This window comes from Nothoprocta perdicaria, unplaced genomic scaffold, assembly GCF_003342845.1.
Source record: "Nothoprocta perdicaria isolate Ctin4 unplaced genomic scaffold, notPer1 scaffold_12, whole genome shotgun sequence".
In the NCBI taxonomy this organism is placed as follows: Eukaryota; Metazoa; Chordata; class Aves; order Tinamiformes; family Tinamidae; genus Nothoprocta; species Nothoprocta perdicaria.
In genome coordinates, this window is record NW_020454316.1 from 4,457,898 (window position 1) to 4,480,363 (window position 22,466).

Genomic DNA, 22,466 nt, shown 5'->3' on the forward strand with positions numbered 1-22,466 from the left:
GTTTTTGGGGGGAAGTAGGTGCTGGTAGCACCCATTTAGAAGCACCCCTTCATTTGGACTAAGCAGCTATCCTATTTAGCAACTTTGGGGAGAGAAGAGCCCGTTTGCGTGTGGTTTAACTCCGTGCACAGCTGAGGTGGAAGTGCCAATTGCTTCCAATGGATGAGATAGCATTCAGAAAGCAAATTGGAGCTTGCAGTTGGTACAGATCCATGTGGAATTCATAAAATTGAATAGCATTCGCGAGTTCAACGCGGACAAGCTTATTATGGATCCAGAGCAAGCAGACATACATTGAGGACTTGGAGAAGTTTGGGATTTTGTCCTTTTTTCTGTGTAGACAGCCATGTTACAGGGTCTTTTAAGGTTTTTGAATGTGTATTAGAATTGCTAGCACTGGCCAGGACAAACTTGGAGAACCAAGGTAGAGATTTTTGCCCGGAGTTGGTCCATTAAAAGAAGATGAATTTTGTAGTTGACCCCGACACAGGATTTCATAGCAGACCAGCTCGTGGTGCAACTTTTTCCTCAGGACAGAACCGTAATTAGTCACCCATCTAAACATCTGTTTGAAGGACATGAAGAACCACGGTCATATTTTATTACCAGGACATGGGTGAGCTGGGACAGCAATAACCTGAGATTACGTGGGGTGAGTTACACTTGGAGCCTTCTTCCTTTCCAGACAGTGTCCTGCCCATCCCACGTCCCCCCTGGAGCCCTCCAGGCCCCCGCAGGCTCCAAGGGGGCTCAGCACACTAGCCCTGCGTGGCAGAGGAGGCCCTGAAAGGCAGCTCTGTAATATCGATGGGTGAACAGGCAGCAGGATGAGCTGGGAGCATGAGAAATGGCTTATTAAGGCTCTGTCGAAGAAAGAATGCGTGTACAGAGTGTTTATTGTACAGGGAATGGGTAATATGGAGGATATTTTTTTATATATCATATATGTTAAAATTGTCTCTCATCAGACATTGATGTGCTAACTCTGTTAGACATTCTGCATGTGTAGATACATACATATGTCAGCTGTCATTGTAAGATTACTAGCTCTCTCAAATGAGTATGCACGGCTAAAAGAGGGCTATGCACCAAGCGCTATTTCTATTTTGTCTGTCTTTTTTTTTTCTTGAGCTTTATATCTCAGTCCATCTTTGTTTTTCTTGTCACCATCTCTCTGGGAAAGTGGAAATGCTCCAACTGGCTTTGCTCCCTTCTGCTGCTTGAGGATCATCCCCCAGGATCATCCCCATCCCATGGAGTAACAGCACAGGCACAAGCTGGTGGTCCAGGGGCTCCTGCGTGTGACAAGGCTTTTGCTTCAAAAAAGAAATAATAAAAATACCTTATTCCCAAGGACAGCAATGTGTCAAGACTGCAGGGCTAGAGTGATTTGGAAGGCAAGAGGAGCGGGACAGGAGACACAAGTATGGGATAACATGAGAGTTGTGGTGACAAAAATGACACTGGTTTAAAACCCAGTGACCAAAGAAGATGGCCTGCAACAAACCTGCTGCTGGTTTTCTTTTTTGTGCTCTAAACGCCAAATAACCCTTTTATAAACTGTAGTTTTCTTGCGAGGTGGGTTTCATCTATGTGGATCAGCATGCCTACTTTTAAGTTCTCATTGCAACAGTGGAAAAGACATTTCCTTTAGGGAAAAAAGTGCAATCTCCATGGCTGTGTCTGAAGTGTCATTCTTCTCTCCCATCAGCGTTTGAGCAGCTCTGCTGCTCTGAAATATTAAAATGGGCATAGATTTGAAAGTATTTTTATATTTAGAGGCAGTGGTTCTAATATAATTTCTCTACGAATTAAAACTCCCCTTGAAAAAGATTAAACTGTCAGTGATAACATCTAGATTTTTGTTATGTCTAAGAGGAATAATTGCTGAAGTTACAGAATTGTCTGGAGGCTTAGAAAGGAAGAGGGGGGATTAACAGTATGAAAGGGAATGGGTATAGCTGTTGGATAAAATATATATATATATATATATTTTTTTCTGAATTGGAGCAAGTGGAATGAGTTGAATTAAGAGGTTTATGGCCAGAAGAGCTTCTATTTAGTCAGATCCACTACATAATGTAAAAATAGTTTTACCTGGAGAAATTTTTATCCGGTAACTTGTGTTCTCTCGACAGCCTGTTTTTAATACCAAATATTGATTTAAAGATACTAAGCAATAGAGAGCGCATTGCTTTCCCTGGTTAGCCATCCCCATTAAAAATGTATCGCATTTCCAGGTCAGTGGCTTCCGCAGGAGCTATTGGGTTCTCCCGGTGCTTTTGTTTGCTAGATTAAAGAGCCATCCAGCACTAGATATCCACCCAAGACCCTGATCAAATTGCCTCAGCCTGCGCTGGAGTAAATGAAATAGTTGCATTCCCGTTCATTTCTCCTCGGCGGACATGGCTTTGGGAACATGCATAATTCATGGCAATCGGGGCACAACTTGCCTGTAATTCTGGCCTGTGATGCTGGCCGCGCGTTATCGCAGCGGCGGCGTCATCAGCGCCCTATTCAGGCACGAGGGGGGGTCTCAAGTCGTGCTCAGGTTTTTACGTAGGTGCATGGAAGTTCTTGGTAGCCCCCCCTTTTTATTTTACCCCCGCTGCATGCATTTAGAGGTTACATGTAGTTTTTAAGCATACCTGAAAGCCATGGCCATCATTTTCCAGAAGGTAATAGTCTGCCATTTTGCATATACATATATATATATAAAAACACATATAAAAAGTGCATATATTTTAATATATATCTGTATCTATATAAAAATACATACAAAATATATAAAAATATATGAATATATGTATTTAAAGTACACACCCATGCATATATATATGCGTGTGTATATGCATGTATGTATATACACATATATGTGTGTGTCCTGTGCTTTGGGATGCCTCCTGAGACGCTTGAATGCAGGTGGAATACCTGTACCCAGCACAATCTGTGCAGATTTCGGAGCTGGCTTTGTTAGCATTGCCATTTGCTACAATTTGACCTTTGTGTTTTAGTGAAAATTTCTAATTTTCTGGCATGTCCTACAGGGAAATGCTGCATATTCTTAGCCTTCCACTAGAATTAACTAGAAGTTTGCACTTGCAGTTAATCAGCTTTTAGTCCCTTTAAGAAAGTGCTACCATTTTATTTTGTATTGTGATATTTTGAAGCCTTTTTTTTTTTTTTGAAAGAAAATGTGATTTTGATACTGAGGGAAATATATTAAAGCATTCCCAGTCTGTTATGTCAACACAGTTATCTTAATTAAGTAGACTGGAAATCTCTTCAAGTCTATTTGACAAGACCTGTTTTCCATGAAATTGCGTTACTTGCCTTTTCTCTTTTTTTTTTTTTTTCTTTTTTTTCCCTTAACGGCGCTGTGATTCAGTCCCGCCTGGCGAGTGACAGGGATTCAGTTTGGTGCGTTCGGGAAGCGAAGCAGGCAGCAGATAACTTGATCCGGACGGGGCCGGCCGCTTAATCGCATTTTTCAGTCTTCACAGTCGGTTTGGCAGCTCTTGCCGTCTCCTCGGGCCCGTAGCGAGGCGGGATGCGCTGCTCCATCCTGCCCATGGGCGATTAGGAATTCGGCAGGGCAGGGCATCGCATTCCATATTTTAAGTTGGGAAGAAAGCAGGGAAGGGGTGATTAAGGGGCACTGAAATAACGGAATGAGGTATTTCCTCTTAAGCGGAGTGTGAACACTGCTGAGCGCCGCTAAGCAAGAAGCTGGCCGAGATTTGTCCTCTTTCTGCAGTGATTAGAGAAAGTGTATTTTTTTCCCTGAGAACGCTGACATCAAAACTGCTTTTCTTTTATCACCTCTCTTGATCTTTTTTGTCAGCTATTGACCTGCTGGAGGATATAAACGTATAAATTCATGCAAGTGAGATTTTTATCCTTATTCTTGAGGCCACTTTTTGCTGGTTCAGGCAGATAAATTTGGAGGAGCTCAGCTATATTCAGTATCAGTTGCAGACAGGAGCTCCTGCTTTTGGACTTTACATCCCCTGGAGCGTCAGAGCCTGTTTGGGGGTTCAGCCTGTGAAAGCAGCTCAATTAATGTCTTTTACTTGACATGAAAAAGTTACTCACTTTGAAGGACTGTGGGCCTCTCAATATTGCAATTAAAGCGGCAATGCTGAAGAATCAAAAGTTCACTGGAAACAGAACAGGAAGTGAGATATTTTGTTTGTTAAAAGGATACGATCGCTCCAGAGGTCTAGCTAAGCAAAAATACTTTCCTCTGTAGGAAATGAGATTTGGCCCCTGACAGAGGCAACAGGGCGGCTTAAAGCACCAGCCAAAAATGTGCGGCTGCTGAAGCATGGAAAGGCTGCAAGTTTGCTCAGATTGGGCAAATAAAGTGAAAGAGATGTTGCTTCCTCACATGCAGCTCCTCTGAATTCTGCAGACCTGCTTAGTGATTTCGCAGTATTTACACCAGAAGGGTAGCGTTGCTCTCCATTCACAATTCCCACTCTGGAAGGGCTGTAATTCAGCTCAACAAACAGGCGCATGTTGATAAAATCCCGGGCTGGATGTTATACAGCAGGAGGTACTGTATTTAGAATGATGCTTTGTAGGGTCTTAACAGTTTATAGGTTGATCTGATGGTCGTAATTCTGGGAAAACCTGGCACTAAAATTTGGAATCATTGCAGCTGCACGGCTCGCTGCTAACGGTGCTTGTAGCGCTTCAGCCCATTAGCATGGGCAAGTAAAACTGGTTTAATAAAACACGAGGACAGGACAGGGGTGTTTCAGAACATCAAGTCTTGCCTTGATGCGCAGACGGTTTTGTGTCCGTCGAATATATTTCAGGACAGCTCGGGATTGATTTCAGCTAAACTTTGTAGCAGCCTGAGCTTGAATAAAGAGGGGTTTTGTTGGGGATGGATGGAGGTGAGGCAGGTTTAGTATGCGGGCCACGGCATCCTGCTAACAGGCTGGTGGTTCTGATATTACGTTCATAAGCCTTTTCCCATATTTTTGGTTCATACTGCATTCAGGAAGAAACCGCTTGAAATACAAGGTCAGCTAGAGGCTGTAGTCAAAGCCTTGCTGGCAACCAAGAGCTATTTTTCCTTAACAGAAACCAAAATAAGTATATTTAAACAAATAGGCTGCTCAAAGCCCTCTCGCGTGGAGAGTCTCATGCAGAGTGTTACCTCGTGGTATGAACTGGTGGTGATGGGGAGATGGAGCTGGTGTCACCTACAGAGGGATGTCATAAATCAAGAAACCTGCTTCCTGTGAGAACAGGTTCCATGTGTGGGAGCAGAAGAGTTTGCCCTTGTTTAGCTGTGGAACCCTTCTCTCCAAACAAGGCTCAGGTGGGTTCCTCACGTTGCGGCCGCCCCTCCTCTCCCTTCTGGTCCTTTGCACCCTGCTACATTGCAACTCAAAATCCAAAATCCCCTTTCTCAGCCTGTGAATATATTCACGATGGGGATTTTCTGGGCCTCATTAATACAATGGCCAAGGCAGACCAAGCTACCTGCTCTTCTCAGGCCATATGTAGCTGGAGAGGAGTATTGATTTAGTTTCAATGCGATGGCGTTTATAAATATGCATGAGGATTTAGGGTTATTTAACTGTGCTTTTTAATTCTCCTTGCATTGCTGACTCTTCTGGTGGAGGACTTCTTGGTATGCAGAGCAGGCTGCTTGTGACAGCCCTGCTCTTGCTGCCCCAGGACCTCTCCAGGACTTGGTAATCCCAGGCCCATTGAAACTTCTAACGTTCAATGGATGAAAGGACACAGAGCAACTCCCTGCTCTGTGGCAACCAAAGGAGCAAAGTCCATCTCCCCTGGGAAGTGGCTAAGGAAACCTGGGACCAAAAGACAGGGGAAAGAAGGGGAATGGAGGCACCTTCACTTACTCCTCAAGAAGGGGAGAAGAGTCCAGGATCTTGTGTCTTGCTTAAGTGTAGGACCAATGTGGTCAAATGACAAAAAGGGCAGGAAAAGCCAACAGCAGTGAGTTTGCCCTGAGGAGCTGGAAGCGAATGTACCCTCTGAATCTATATTTGGATGTTTGAGCTACTCCGGTCTTTTCCTTGAGAAAGAGCAGAGCAAACAGAAGAGGGTTCTTGCATATTCAACATGTTGAAGTGAAACCGTAGTGACTCCTTCCAGTGAATAATGTAGATCACTGCATTGATAATTAACAAACTGTACGTGTATATGCATTCCTATGAGGTGCTGGAAGCTCCCTCCTTGCTCCCTCGCTTCCATCTCCAACCCAGTTATCCATTGCCAGAAGGATTCCTTCCTGGTGCCTTGTTAGGTGCCCTTGCTAGTGGGGACCATCAGCTCGTCCCACGGAGGATGATGTACCAAAACAAACACTGCGTCACTGAGAAAAGTGTTTGTGTGAGAAAAATAATAAAAAAGGGATTCTTCTTTGGCTCTGGTTTCCTCGGCGTGCTACAGGAACATGGTTCATTCTGTTTTTCTCATTTTTCTCTTCTACGTGGCCCAAGCAGAAGGCAGGTGGGAGGCGATAACCCCTCGCGGTGCCTTGTTTTGTACTGCTCAGCTTGGTACTAGTTGCTTCATTGAAAGAGTTTGCAGCGGAGCTTGTTTATCCTGCAGCACGTTTGCTGTGAAACCCACTCCGAGACTGTCCAACTGTTCCAAGAGCCTGTCAGCAACGAGTTCTCCGAGAGGTTTGCGGCTGTCGCGGTTGGTGCGTGAGGTGACGGGCGCTTGACTCGCGTGACAGCGGGCTCGGTGACAGCAGCTGCTTCTGCGCGACGGCTGAGACACCCCCAGGACCTTCCCTGGAAGGCAGTGAGGCCATTACGGGCTTGCTTATAGATATAGTTGCTTATATATATATATATATTTATACACGTGCGTATAGAATGTATAACATATATAGAGGACATATATCAGTACTTTCACATGCATTAATTACAGGGCAGAGCGTCCTAGTGTGTTTGAAGAGTTCAGGAAGCTTCACATCATCGTGCTATGAAGGATGACTTTAGGAACCAACCGCTGCAATGTGTTTGCTCTGCAAGTAGGTAACAGGATTGGCAGCTCCTCCAGCATGGCTTACTTCTCAGGCTTAGGGATGCTCAGCTGAACCTGCTGCAGGCTGCCATCAGATCAATAAGATAGTGGCTACTCACTGCATTTTTATTCGTGCTTCTTTATATACGATATTATCTAAAAAAAAAATACCTGTAGAGGTTTTGCTCATTTATAATTAGATATGTTCACTGGAAATACCTTACTACGTTGCAAATTTGCCTTCCTTGAAGAAGACATCAGGTCTTGAAAGAGGAGGCTCCGCTATCATGTTTCCCTCTAATTCATCCTTTCATAATTGAGTGATGAGGGTTCCAGGCTAGCACAGCAGATTTGTGCTGCTTTTCTCCTCCGGGATCTCCCCTTGAAATCCCATCTGAATTCGTTCCAAAACAGAGCTTTGCAGGGAAACGCCGAATTACTGAAACATTAAAGGAAGATTTATAGAGCCCTGTTGGGAGGGAGAGCGTTCACTGGCTGAACATCTGGTTTGGAGTCAAAGTCGGAGGAAAAAAAAACCTCACTTTGAGTATCTCTGTCTTTGTGGTCTGTTTGCACAGTCTCTTTATGTGCACGTTGCATGCACAATAAGAAAACATCAGAGCAGCAAAGCGGTAGTTAATTTTTTTAAAATCATGTATACTTCTTTAGAAAACCTAGATTCGACCTGACTTTCCTTAGTATTATTATTCAAAGGTGACTTCATTTGTATGGGAAACTTGACAAAATGTTTGAAATTCAGCTTTATGAGAACCAGCATTTCTTACTGTGAAGTTAATTCTTTTCTGTGAAAAAGAACTTTTAAAACTCAAACTGTCAGCTCTTTGGGGCTCCGTTCTGAATCTCTGGGCTTCTATTTCGGTGTCTTTATAGGATGTTTTGGAACCACCACAGGTTTCCAGCATGCTATCAGAGCGTAAATAATAGCAGCTTCTTTTGGACTTTGTGTTTTGGCAAGACAGGAATCCCTGAGTTGAAAAAAACCCTAGTCCAGAGCCCCTGGAAATCAAAGCTGTAAAAGGTCACAAGCCATCTGAGAAAGAACTGTGGTTTCTCTCAATTTCAGAGCAAAAGGGAACGCCAACAAACAAAATGGGCAGTAAACATCTGAATGCATTTTTTCCTTCAATATTATCCCAACTGTGTGTCATTTGACATCTAGCTATCCCTGCTCTTAACTTCTTGTCACAGTGTTTGCATGCTGACCTCGTCTGCGTGCCCTACTCTACGCAAATCCGCCTTGCATCCCCCAGGGAAACGATGCGTTTGGAAGTTAGTAGAGAGAAAAGATCTGCTTTTTACGACCACACCTGAAGGGTTTGAGCTCCGCTGGTGAGTTTTCTTTTTCAACTTGCATTGCAGCGGCGCCCCAAATATGTTAACTTGTACTGAAAGATATGGTCTGGTATGAGAGTAGTGCAATTAGGGTGATTAGAGCCTCTGTTTGTGATACATCCCAACTCCAACTGCTTCTCTGCCTCATTGCTAATTTGCTGTAGATGCTGCGGTAAAAAGACGGCCATAGGGAGGAATATCAATGAGTCTGTGTTGTCTGGCCTTGCAAATCAGCGCAAGAAGGAAAACCTGAAACGGTAGGAGTCTTTGTGGAAGGAGGGGCTGATCAAGGTGTTGAAGGTGGCATTATTGACAGTCAGTAAGGTAATGAGCAAAAAATGAGGATATGTCGTTGCATGTGAGGCTAGGAAGAGAAGGTGGGAACTGTAGAGGGGATATTGGGGGGTAAAGAGGCATGACTCAGCCTGACACTGAGATGTCTTCACCTCTGCTGTTCTAGGAAGGGCATAACGTGTGTTTTCAGGAGTTGCTTGAAATGTCATTTGAAGTGAATGGACAAGGGGTCGCACTGTCTGGGCAGAAGCAAAATCTTCATGTTTTGGGGAAGAAGTAGCAGGAGTTGATCTGAAAACTGGCTGAGAGAAGGGTGAAAGAGTGGGCCTGGGTGCTGGGTTTCAGGGTTGTGTTTGCTGGAGATGCACACAGCAACATGATGGAGCATGAAATGCGGGCACGAAGACAGGGGCCCAGCACGAGAGGTGATGGGAACAGGCAATCCTCACCCAGCATCCAGCACCTTCCCTGTTTCTTCAGCAGCTTCTGATTTCAAGTCCGTGCATTCTGGCAAGGCCGTGCGGAGCAGGTGGTGCTTGTTGCTTATTTGTTAGCCTGCTTTGTCTCATCTTTGCAATCTGTTCTGTTCCAAGGGCTTGCAAGATCCCTCCGTGTCGGTATCTGCTGTCACAGGGGGAGCTGGGCCTGGTCAGTGGGCTGTGCTGTGTGTGCTGGGGACAGAGGGAATTCTTTTGGATGCGATTTACGCCGGGTTTTACTCTAATCATTTTAACAAGCCTGAGCAAAGAAACAAAAAGAAGAAAACCAAGGAGCAGAATTTCCATTAAAATGGCATTTCCTGAGGAAGGATTAAGCTTTCAGAGACTGCCTAGTACAGTGCAGGGAGATGCCTCCCCTCTGCATGTATAGTGGAGAGCTGAATAACCAAATGGAAAAAAACAGAAGTCTGAAAAAAAAAAAAAACCCAAAAAACAGGGCTGATAAAGTCAAAATAAGAGAGAGGTAGATCAGGAGAAGTGCTCGCTTGTATGGCCAGCCTGCCTTTGTTTAATGAGCTGCTGCAACAAAAGCTGTGATTGCTGGGGACTTTGCATATGCCTTTCAGGTGACAAATCAAGCCTCTCCCTTCCCACTGCTTTTCTGCTCTCCATCTTAAGAGTAGAAATTTCCAGGGGGTATTGACGCAGGACTGAAAACAGATGATTTGGATGTAAATGTTATGCTATTAAGTGTAAACTGTATGACAAATATGTGCAAAGGAGGCGTCTAAAGATTTGTGAATTCTGTGTAAGAGCCATCATTTCTGCGGCCGCTTCCCGTGCTGGCTGCCCCCACCCGGTCTCCGGAGGGGCTCCAGGTCTCAGCTTTCCCGCAGGGAGGCTGCAGCTGACCGGGGAAGGTTGGGCAGAAAGTCTCCTCGGCTTCACGCTCTGCTGCTTCTCGGAGTTGGTAGACTCGGATGTTACCGACCAAGACCTGGATGTCCCCTGGCGTTTGTCTCCATTCCTCTCTGGCCTCAGGACCTTCCATGCGTTTCCAGGATCCTTCCTGCAGCCAGGATCTTCATCATCTTCTTTCCAGCCCCCTTTTGTTCCTGAGACAGGTTCCTTTTGGAAGCCCCTGTTTTTGACACCAACTCTTCTTTCCAGAACCCCAAGCTCCCGGTGTTCCCAATCTAAATGGTCAGTGTGCAGAATCACAACACTCGATCGATCTCCTAAGTGAAGGTTGTCTCGCATCTTTTTATTAATAGGAAGGCTCAGGACAAGCTACTGTGGTTTAGTCGAGACTTTACCCGCATCTACAGCCAGCTGGTGTGGATAGCTGGCATATATCAGGTTCTTTGAGGATTCAGAAGTTCAATTTTGGACATTTATGCACACGTGTGTACACCCCGTTATCTGTCACATCTTAATATTCACAATTTGAGATTTTTTTTTTGCCTGTGACACGTTCCAGGTGGAAGCCAGTGCATTCCATGAGCAGTTGGATGCTTCTCACACACACCCTTCCACTGTCCCTCCACTTGTTGCTCTGTCTTTTGCATCTGTCTTCAAGAACCCCCCATCTATCTCCTACAAAGAAGTGCAGTCATTACTTGGGATGTTCTTTCCAGATAACTATTGACCCATACATCCTTCAAAGCTGATACCATCTACTAAGCTCCTTAGATTATTTCTCTTCAGGTTCCCTGGTATTGAATAACATGTCTCCGTCCAGGAACCTCAGAGATTTTTGGGTTAAGAAGTCATCACAGAAACGACTTCCTCGGTGAGGAAAGCAGCAGTGTGTGTTGCTTGTGTTTGGGTGGCGTTTGCTGCGCAAGAGAGCCGCACAAAAGAAGAAATGGTCCTTCCCTTGAAGAGCTTCCAATCATGAGCCTTTTCTCAGCAGGGGCAGCGCAATCTGTTTCCTTGCAAGCTCGTAGCGATTAAACTCAGCTGTCCATATGCTCCGCCAGAATTTATTGTGCTGCTCAGAATTTCTAATCTTTTTAGGTTGATAGACATCAAGGCTATGGAAAAAGCAAGGAACGTGTTGCAGCGCTTCAGATAGGCGCCCGGCAGCCCCATCTGTGGGTATTGACCCCTCTCTCCCTGACGCTTTGGATAGGGAGAGCCTACGAGGATGTGAAGTCATTTGAAAATCCTTGACAGTTCTTGCTGACTGTGTCATGACAACCGCTGCCTCTCCGGGACTTGGGAGTTTCCCTCCTTTAATTTCATTACTGATGTTAGACCAACTTATTCACGATAGTTGGGACTATTCCCTCTGCTGCCAGTCCAACTTTCTAATTAAAATACCTGCAGTATGTGAAGAGATCTTAAATGGAGTTGTTAAGCTCTGAATGTTTCATCAAATGTAAAATAGTCCACATGGTTTTTAAGCTCTTTATTCTTACCTGTGGACTTGTGAAAGTGAGCTGAGGAGAGAGAAAAGCTTTTATGGCTCTTGGAGAAAAATATCCCTGAATTGGGACTAAGCAGTTTTCGAACAATCACGAGAAAAGATGCCAGAATAAGTTCAGCCCTTTCAGGTGCTGTCACTGGCAGCTTTCATTATTCTTCTAAACAACTGCCGTTCTGAAGGAAAAGTTTCTGTTTTTCAGAGATTAAAGCATTCCTGTCCTCATTCATTGCTTTGTCACTTGACTGATTCTTCCCTAATGGGAAAACTACTTAGGAAGGTTTTTATTTTTAACATATAAACCAATGTACTGAGTCTTTGTCAATAATATGAGTTTAAAAAAAATGACACGTAGCATGAGCACAATTATCTTTTCAGTGTGTTTTTTTTTCCTCTCCGTGCTGGGACATGGAATTGAGAGGAAAGGCAGTAGCATCGCTTCAACTTTTCCCCTATTCCACATGGGAAATTAGTCCCATTGCAAATTCACCTCTCTAGCCTTTTGTCAATTGTTTTTTTGCTACCCAGAACCTTATTAAATAGTTCTTGCATGTCCCAGTGTATGCTAAGAGTATATGGCGTTCAGACAATGTTTGTCTCTTGTATCTGTGGTGGCTCTTTCATATAATCTCTGTGTGATGGAGGCAGAAATGGTGGTATTGACTCCATGGTCAATGAGAGTCTCCCTTGTGCATGGAAAGCTGAGAACTGAGCATCAAAACAACATTATTTCACATTTTGTGGAACATATTAACAGGAAGAGGCCACAAATCGCCTTTACAAAATGTCCTGTGCCTTTTGAGAGCACAAAAACAGTTTTGCTGCCTTAAGCACCAGGTCAGCTAGTTAGCATCTTACTTTCCAGGACTGAATAATTCACTGTACTGCTAAGTGTCAACTGGACCTACTTGCAATCAATCAAGGTATTTATTGCTTCCTTCCAAATTGAAGCTCTGCGTACATTTTTCTGACAAATCTGAACTACTGACTCAATGTTATTCCTTGAAAGAAGAATCAATGAATGCCAGGAGTTCGCTGCAGTTCAAGTTATTTACTCTTCAGCATCTCTGCAATTGCCAAATTTCAAATGTATTGGGAAAAACAGGGCAAGAGTGGGTGCTGCTTAGCCAGTAGCAATAACTGATTATCCATGCTCTCCACCACACTGTGCTGGTCAGTGGAACAAAATTCCTGTTTCCTGGAGGAATTGATGACCTGGTGGCATCTCCCTCTTTTGCAAGCAAAAGGATTGTCTGTACGTCACAGGTTGAACCTCCAAAACGCCTCGTGCTTCTATATAAAGTGACCCTGGGCTTAACTGGTTATGGTTGATGCTGACGTTCAAGCCCTGTTTCCAAACGTGAAGGCTTTTTGGGAGGAAAAAGGGCTGCATTAGGATTTAGCGCAGAAGTGGCACCTGGAGCAGATGGATCCCAGGCTGGTGCTCAGGGATTCCCGGCTCCCATTCGGAGGCCCGTGTGGGATAGTATCTTTTATGGAGCTGCCTTTCAAACTGTGCTGCTTGTTGTTCCTCCTCAGTGGCCCTTGATTAGTGATGATTTTCTAACAAGACAAATGTGTTTTAGGTTTTCTCTCCCAGCGCCTGAAATAGTATTTCTGAATCTTCTGTTACAAAGCTGAAAGGACAAAATTCTGATCAGTAAAAACTAATTTATTGTGGAGGAGGAACAGTTGATGGAGGAAACACGAAATTTACATTTTTCAGGGCAAAAGAGATTCCAAGAGGAAGAGATTTGCTTTCCTTAGACCCTGGTTTCTTACCAGCGTTAAGGTTCATTTGCTTCAAATGCTAGTGAGACTTTAATGCTGCTTTGCAGTCTGTTGCATATAGCAGGTTGCAGCCATGAATGTTCCTAGAGCCAAGCTAAGTCGCTCCCAGCCTTTGGAAATTGAGAAGAAGCACTTCCCGCGGTGCAGATCCCGGTAGGGATTCTGCGGTCTGCGCACACGCGTCTGCTCCCTTTCATCTGAACCTGCCTCTCCTGTGCACGGTTTCCATGGAAAGGTTCCTGCGCGTGTTTGAAAATCCATATGATGGCAAGAAATTCCCTGGAGACTCCAGCAGCGCTTGCTGGAGTTATATATAAAGCAGCAGCACGGGCAGGGCCAGCAGAATGGGACGTGAAGACGCATTTTCTTCTCCTCTCTGTCCTGGTGCTGCTCAAGCTGGACCCCGTGTCCGTCTGTGCCCCTTGCCTGGTGTTGTCCTCACGCTTTGGTGTCCGTTTGGCTTTTCCGAGGTTGGCTCACGTGGGGTTTATGCGGCACCAAGCACCCCGGGGTCCCCCTGGCCCTTGGCGTGTTTAGGTGTTGCTATAATATAAACCAGCAGCGCTGGTGGTTTTGCCGTAGGGAGAAATGCGCAGGTTTGATCCATGCGGTGCCGAATAAAGCACAAGCCGCTGCCCTCAGCCCAGGAACGCGAGGCGATGGCAGCACCGTAGTGACCTCCCAGGAACACCGGGTGAGGTGGGTCTGTGCAGCCCTCCCGTGAAAGGGGTTGGAAATGTCAGGGGGGCTGCGAGACGGAGCCCCCGGCACGGCCAAGCCCCCGGGAACGGCGGCATCCGGGGTCTCTGCCGGCACCAGCGCCGGGAGGAAGCAGCCCTGCCCTGCTGGGGTTTGCCTGAAAGCAGCCCCCAAAATTCGAGCACATCGTTTAATGGAAAGTAAATGATAAAATTGGGTTAATACCTACCTCACGCTGCTCTTGAGATTTAATTAATGTTTACAAAATCACTTTAGGTCCTGAGATTTAATTGAAGGGAAAATGCTACTGTGTGAAATGGCTTTTTGTACAGGCGGTGCTATAGGGTTTGGGCTGGGCAGAGTGCTGTGGAACCGGGATTAGTTCATGTTTTCCTACTTTTATGGCTGTGAGGCTTCCTGTAGCTTGCATGAAAATTGTCTCTTTTTGCAATCACAACCATAACATCAGTGTTTTCTGCTCTCTTTAAAGGGATGTTAATCTGCTATCTTAGGTTTCGTCTGTCTATTTAAACTGCTCTAAGTATAACTCATCTCCGAGGAAAAAAAATATAAAATGAAATACATGTTCGCTTGCTTGGGACGAGCTGATACAACTTGCTAATGACTCCAGTGCTGGAGTCCTATGGCTGTCGCTGGCTTGTACTTGTAATAAATCAGCCTAGTACTGGGTGTCCTGCTGTAGTTTAAGGCTACATCTGCGTGTTCATTATAATCCCCTGCTACCAGGAGATTTAAATATAGCCATAAAACTTCATTTCTGGAGTTAAATTTAACAGTGGAGGTGTCAGCCAGGGAGCAAGCCCTGCTGAGCGGATTTTTTTCTTTTCCTTTATTTTGGAAAGAGGAGAGTAGCAGGAGGAGGAGAGGCAGCCCTGCTTTGGTTGACTTCAACCGCTGGAATAAAACACTGTCACCGCTTAAACATCCCTTCTTCTGCATATGTTGCTGTCTTTATGCAAAGACAGCACCTTTTCCTTTACGCAAAAGGTGATGCAAACCATGTGGACGTGGAATTTGGACCGTTTTCTCACTTTGCATCTGTTGTTTCTGCCACGCAGGGCGACTATGACCCCAGCAAAATCAAAGTTCTCCACTTGAGCATGAACCCGGCCAGCCTGGCCAAGCAGCAGCGCAAGGAGGAGCAGCAGCAGCTGCAGGAGGAGTGCGAGCGGCTGCGGGAGCTCGTGCGCGTGCTGGAAGGCGGCGGCTCCGTCCCGCAGAACCTGGAAGGAGTTGGTGCTTTCCAGTCGCCGCAGGAGATCGCGGGTAGGTCGCGAGTTGCTGCTTGCCACGATGGCCTCGCTCGGGTGGTGGCAGAGCAGGCGGTGCCGTTGATGGAGCGGGCGTGGAGGAGCTGAGGAGAGCTGGCTCGGTGCGGGGGAGAATGGATGTGCAGCAGCAATTGCGTGGCAGCTCGGCGCTGCGGTGAGGTGGATAAATAATAATCATCCATACTGCTCGCTGATGATAAATGAAATACCAATATAACAGCCTTGACGAGCTGGGGCTGCCAGTGGGCTGAGAGGAAATATTTCCTGCCTTCCAGGGCTGGCTCAGCCTTTGAGGTCACACAGACAGCAGGAAATAATGCTTGCCACTGCAGGCAAGCAAGTGGTTGAAATCTTTTCAGATGTGGCTTAAAGCAAATTAATATTGTTTATCAGTACATATGTGCCCCATTAATCACAGCTGCATTCAATACTCCATGAAAATAGAATACATCTTTCACTGAGCTAAATACATTTCCCAGAATCTGTGGCTCTCCTCTGGTCCAGCCTTTCTTCCTTTCACATACATGAACAAGACCTTTCAGAACAGTAACCCCAAAGTCAGCACCTCCAGCACGGACTCTCAGACTCTCTAAATCAAGGTAAGAATATCAATAAAATGTGACGCATCATCTACCACACTGTGAGGTGACCAGACTGCGTTGAGTCATGCTGCAGGACCCAAGAGATCTGACTGCTGGAACTCGCTCACATGTACTTACCCTCAAAACATTCTTGCTAGAGAAGAAGAAAATCAGAAAAAAAATCCCCAGGAGTTGCTGAAGGGCTGTGGCCACTAACCTGTCATTTCGCCAGCAGGATGTACTCAAGCTCCGGAGGTCAGAACGCTCCCTCAGATGCAGCCAAGAGGGCAGAGATGTCCTTCCTCTAAGGCCCCATGTGCCAGAGACTTGGGGCCCACAAAAGAGCCCAGCACTGACTTAAAGGAAATCTATGGAAAAGCACATTTCTCACTGTTATGACTCCAAAATTTTCACAGTGCAGCTTGCATTCTTTCCTGTAGCACAAATTACCACGTTTCCTTACTGCTAAGACTGTTCCGGTATCTTGTAGCGAAATGTGCTACTATGTAAGCCTTAAAAGTGTGGTGGTAAAACCTGTACACGGGGAGGTTCATGGAAGTGAAGATTTGCCCGGGAGTTAGGGGTGCAGTGACAGTTTGTCACCGCGTTACTGGCTCCCATAGCAAACGCACAAACATGAAGCACCTCCCAAGCGTTTAAGCAAGGCCGTCTTTGCCTGTAGGAATGTCCAGCTTAAATCCCAGTGGGACTCGAGCAGAGGGGGAGCATCTTGGTGATGGTGGCTACACTGCAGTGTGAAAATCACTGCTTTTTAAAGGCACGGGGATGCAGAGGGGAGGTTGGCTCCAGGGCTCTGCTGTTGCTGAACGACTCTTGGGGGTAAATTAGGGTAATTAAGGGTAATTAAATGGTGTCTTCAGGGGGAAGTGTGTTTCTCAGGTGTGCCTCCTGTGATTTGTTATTCACGATTACGATTCCACTGCCTTTCGTGCAGTTGCTTTTCTCTGTTCATGCTGCAGCTCTGCGCCGGGATGTTAGCAGCTTTGTCCCTACCTCACTGGGATGCGTTTTTCAATCTGTTTTCTCTTCTCCCTTTGATTCTGACAGGCAAACAAACAGCTCCCTGGTTTGCAGCGCGTTCGCAGCCTCTCCAGGCCGCGGTGCCCCAGCTCCGTGCTCGCTCAGTGCCAGGGCTGATGGGGTGGGATGAGCGATGGCCAAAGAGGTTTGTCGGTCCCGGGAGAGGCCACTGCCTTCCCGGGTGCATGGGGAAGTGCTTCATGCACAGAACGGGTCTTGGAAAGCTGAAACTGAAGGGTGGGGGAGCCCTGGGGAGAGACTCTGCGTCCAGGGTATGTGCACAGGAAGCCAGGAAGACCCCGTGCTGCTCTTCTGTTGTGCAGCTCCTGTACCCTGTCATGCGCAGGCAGCGCTGCCCCACACTGCCCAGAACCCCCAGTTCTGCTGCAGGGCGGCGGCAGGGGCTGATGCTAAAGCCTCGACACGTTCCTTAGGCTCCTGGCTCTGGGTGAGACACAGAGGATCCAGCTTTCCACTCCTGACAGCTCTGCTAGTGCTAGGGGCATTTGCTAGGTGAAGGATTGGGCTCGCGACAGGAGCTCCCTCGACTCTGCTTGTCACGGGGTGACCGGCTACCTGGAGGATTGAGGCATGTTGTGCGTGGCCAGGGACCGGTTTTCAGTGAAATTTGTGCTTTTTTTTTGTGCAAAATAAGAGGAACTGTGGAATTTTTCTTGCAGCCCTCTATGGCGGCTGTAGTGCCTACGCGCCTGCTTATCTATCTCATTCGTATAGCGCGTGCGAAGGCAAATGGGATGAAGGAGAATCAAGGGCTCAAGTACCTCTCAGAGCAGGAAAAAAAGAAGTGTGGAAAAAAGGGAGAAAACTGCAAAGGTCACACATAAGTCTGCATTTTGCCTCTTGGCAGGTAGCGGTAAATGTAAGATTTTTATTGTCACATTTTGCCATGCCCCCTGGATGGCTTCTTGGCTCAAATAAGGAGTTTAGGTGGCCTTTAGCCAGGCAGCTCTGCTGTATCCAGCAAGCTTATGTGATCTGCAACAATTATGCTTAAGGTTCAAAGGATTATAACTCCAGCAACCCAAAAAGGCATTAAGGACAATGATGTTGATGGTTTTGATAATAACGCATTGGCTGTTATTAAATTCATTCATTGGACGGGAGTGCAGCCTCTTTTTTTTCTGATCACGGTTCCGACTCCTGGATAGGTAATAAGGAAATTATTGCTGTGGACGTTAAAGCTCATTAAATGTGACTCTATTAAAAATCAAGGTTATACTGGACTTTAAATCTCTTTGAGCATAACCGCTGGAGGCTGCAGCACAGCTTGGCGACTTGCCACGCGCTTCCGTGGGCCTTTTCTCTCCTTTCTGCAGCAATAACCACTATCAAAACGGGCACCGGGGCTGTGGCAAAGGGGAGGTTTGGGGGGTGAGCAGTGACACCTCGCTCGCCTTCATCGCCCCACGCAGAAGGGGTCGTGGTCACGGCTCCAGGTCATTCACCGTGACCGTGTGCGCCAAGGGCGGGCTGCCACCTGGGAGAGGTTTCTCCCTAAGCGCAGGTTGCAGCTGCTTTGAAAGGGTGGCGGGATGGAAACACTGCCCAGGTTTGGCGTTTGCTCCAGGCCTGTGTTTCTCTCTCTCCCCTGTACCCTTTTGCACTTTTTTCCCCAAACCTTTTTGTATTTCAGGCTGCATAGAATCATAGAATCCTTAAGGAAGGGACATCTAGAGATCGTCTAGTCGAAGACCCCCGCACACGCAGGGTCACTTAGAGCACGGGGCACAGGGCTGCATTCAAGCGGGTTTTGAAGATCTCCAGAGAAGGAGACTCCACAGCCTCCCTGGGCAGCCTGTTCCAGGGCTCTGTCTCCCTCACTGTTAAGAAATTTTTCCTTAAGTTCCCGTGGGACTTTGGTGCTTTGGTTTGGTTTGTGGCCATTTCCTTTAGTTCTTTCAGTAGCCACCACTGTAAAGAGATTGCTCCATCCTCCTCACTCCCTCCCTTGAAATATTTGTAGACACTGATCAGATTCCCCCTCAGCCTTCTCCAGGCTGAACAGGCCCAGCTCTGTTCTGTCGTCTTTTGCCTTTTCTTTTATTCCGATTCCTTAGTTATTTTCCCTCCTCTGCTCATTTCCCTTAGGGCCTCTTCTGTCCAGCTCTTTTTTGCCTTGTGTGGTCCTGGTGGACCTCTTATTTTTCTGGCACTTATAGAGATGGAGTTGCAAGCAAGTAGGTAGGTGGCAATACCAGCTAATGGGGAACGGAGAGAAGTGATGACCTCTGTATTCTGGCTAACCTGGGTAGAAATGAGAGTGCTTTGGGTGCTGACTACTCCCATTTGTGATCCCACAGAACTGACTCCTGACCAAAGAATGTAGTAATACATTTTTTTCCCCACCTTTCATGATTTATTCCTGTCCTGTAGGTACAGTAGAGTGTTCTCTCCTCTCTGTAAGAAAAAGAAGTGATTTTAATGTTCTGTTGGGGCTGGTTGGCGAGGCACAGGCTGGCACCCCTACCAGGAAGGAAGGTGGCAAATCAACCATCTATGGAGAAATTCAGAAGGAAACTGTTTTCCTAAGCACAGCGTCAGCAAAAAAGGAAAATTATTCATCGATGTCCATCATTTCCGTGTTCCTTCCTTCCCATTAGAAGAGAAATGGGAAAAGGAGGACCTTGTTGGCCTGGGAAACACGCCCTGAAGCAGGTGCTTGACCTCAACAGCGACACTGCGCCCGGTGCTGAGCGGAGGCAGCCTCCAGCATCGCTGCCATAGTGCAAGTTATTAATTGGAATTAAATTGGGTAATGAATTCATATTAGAATAATCTAATCTTGTCAAAGTGACAAGTCGGAGATGGTAAAATTTGTCACTGTCCCAGCATGCTTGTGCTTCTGATGAATGTGTTTCCACATACAGACGGCGACAAGGAAAAAAAAAGGAGCAGATGGGATTTGAAGCTGCCGATGCCATCCGCAGTTGGCTGCGCGGTTGGTGCTCGGGAGCCATCTGCACGTCGGGGCTGCGCGGCGCGGGCTGCACCTGCAGCGCCCACCCGAGCCCACCCGCCCAGGGCCTTTCTGCAGCCTGAGCTGCTCGTGGGCAGCAGCCCCTGCGCTTCGCTCCGTGCTGAGGGCTCCCGGCATCGCGCCGATGGGACGGGGGGACGGAGGGGGCACCTCTTCCTCGTCGTTGCATTCGGGACGTGGCTCTTTTCTCTGAGATGCTCCAGAGTCAGGGGTGCTGAAGGATTTGCTGCCACCGTAAAGAAACGCAAAGCAAAGGTCCATGGTATGCGCTGTCTTCACGTGCAGGCTGTCGGTGGGAGCAGGATGTTAGCCTTCATGCCTGTATTTCTGCAAAAGTAATTGCTTTCTGCTTATCCTCATTTCCTCTGAAGTTTATAAAGAGCCTGTCATTGCCTCTAGTGTTTTGCTACGCGCTGATAAAGTTCTGTCCTCTTTCACTTCAGAGATGGCTGCATTTTTGTGTTGGGGAAAAAGAAAAAATCATTCCCTCCTGCTTCCTGCATCAGAAACGTTGCATAGCTTTAATGTGCAAAACACAAATGAAAGAGGAAAGTAGCACACGGGACAAGTATTATTAGCAGCATCCCTGGGAGCTGATGTGCTTGACCCACGCGGAGCTCCCCCGACTTCCCGCTTGGAATCCACAACGGAGCCTCCCCTCCGTAGGGCAATCCCTCTCCTCTTCACTCGTTATTAGCGTTATTGTTTATATGGGGCTAGTTCCACTGCAAGATGCTTAGCCCAGGCTGGGACCTGAATAGTATATTAAGGCTGGGAATAGGCTGGTAGTTTAAAGAGAACTTGCTTTGATTTCCCTCCTTATCTTACATATCCCTGCGCCCCAACCCAGCGGTGTAGATAATGAGGTGATGTTGCTAAAAGTGCCTTGTTCTCCTAAAGGACTTTAAGCAGGTTGGTGCCTCCTGTGTATCACTATTGACACCATTACAGTAGTTGAGGGACAGTGTCTATCAAATCCTTTGACGTTGTGTTGCCGTCAATGGTCTTGGCCTCTCCCAACAGAAGGAGAACCTTTTGAAGCCTTTTCATTCGATGAGAGCATGGCCTTTTGGTGATAGGAGCTTTGGGCTGCTGAAGTCAACGCAGGCCAGGTGGCCTGGCTTGAATGAAGGCTTAATACCTCAGGTATTAATTATTAATACCTCCATCCAAGTGGCTTCCCCAGTTTTTTGGGGATAATGCAGGTCTCAAGCCGTGTGGCACTGCCTGCTGGAAATGGTAGGTCCTGCCTATGGCAACGTGCCTCGAGTCTGTTAAACCAGAGCCTGGATTGCTCCGTGTGCTCTGAAAGGCCAGGACATGAGCACTCAGACTGGTGCTGCTGACTTAATAAATCCCAGAGGGTCCCTTCATCCGCCAACTTCTGATGACATTGGATGATCTGAGGTGCCGGCGAGACGCTGCCGAGGCTTTTGAAATCCGCCTGCGCTCCGAGGAGTGGGAGGCTTGTAAGAAATCCTGTACCTTGGTGCTGTTGTAGGTAGCGAGTCTGTAAAACACGCTGCCAGTCAAAGGTTACTGTGCAGAGAGGGCTGTGGAGAGCAGGAGAGCGGCAGGATTTCCTCCTTGCCCCTCTTTGCACACAGCCCAACGTGAGGAGCTCCTGGAGGCCTCGATCTTTCTGCTTTTGTAAGAGGCAGCAGATATATATATGCATGTAGGGATGTGTTTGTGCATATATATGGAAGCATATATGTGTATATAATTATGTGGGGAGTTCACCTGCGTGGTGGGGTCCTGTGTGGGTTATCTGGGTTGTTGCCTTCTTGGTGGCATGGGTACGAGTGTGGATGCTCCTGCAGGAGCTCTCCCTTCAGCCCAGCATCTTTCCCGAAGGGAAGGAAGCGCAGGATTATCTGCTGCTGTCCTTGGGGTCCTGTGGGGTTGTGATATGAGCTGCCTCTTAGAGCGCTCGGCATCACAGAGCAGCTTTTGATTAGCAGTGACGTGCCATAAGGCCTCTGGATGTGCACAATTGAAAATGCTCTTTCATTCATCAGCAGGAATGAGAAGAAAGGCTTGTGCTGATGTCTCAAATTGGGGCCGACACGATTTCCCTGACACCAGGAAACCAGGCTGCCAGCGTGGCAGCGCGCTGCGGCGGGGGAGCCTCACATCTCACCTTCTCAGGGAGCTGTTTCTCCTGGAAATTAAAGCCTGATGCTTTGGGCACAGTGAGGAGTAGTGGGAATCTCGCAAGGAAACTTGGCGACTGGTGCGGAGGTTATAGAAGACCCATCTGGAAAAGGCTGGGCTGGCCAGGTGACTGTCCCCATGGCCGGGGATGATTTTCCTTTATTAGATTTAGGAAAAACATTTGGGAAAATGCTGACCTTATTGACACCGTCTCTCTCAACCTTATCCAGGATGGTGGTGCACTTCGTATGCAGGATCATAGAAGGAAAAATACTAAGTTTATTCTTTATCTCTTGACTCTTCTTTTCAGTTTCCAGCTGAGTGTGCTGGGCTGGGAGCTGAAGTTCTTCCCAGAATAAATAGGGCCTC

General features: G+C 46.9%; 1 protein-coding gene across 1 annotated transcript in view; it reads left to right on the forward strand.

Annotated features, from left to right (window-relative positions):
• The window catches only part of MAD1L1 (mitotic arrest deficient 1 like 1), a 232,828-nt gene that overhangs the window by 188,811 nt on the left and 21,551 nt on the right, over positions 1 to 22,466 (forward strand). The window contains exon 15 of the mRNA XM_026053930.1: positions 15,108 to 15,315. Coding sequence (XP_025909715.1) covers positions 15,108 to 15,315 — 208 coding nt within the window. The remainder of the gene's footprint in view (positions 1 to 15,107; positions 15,316 to 22,466) is intronic.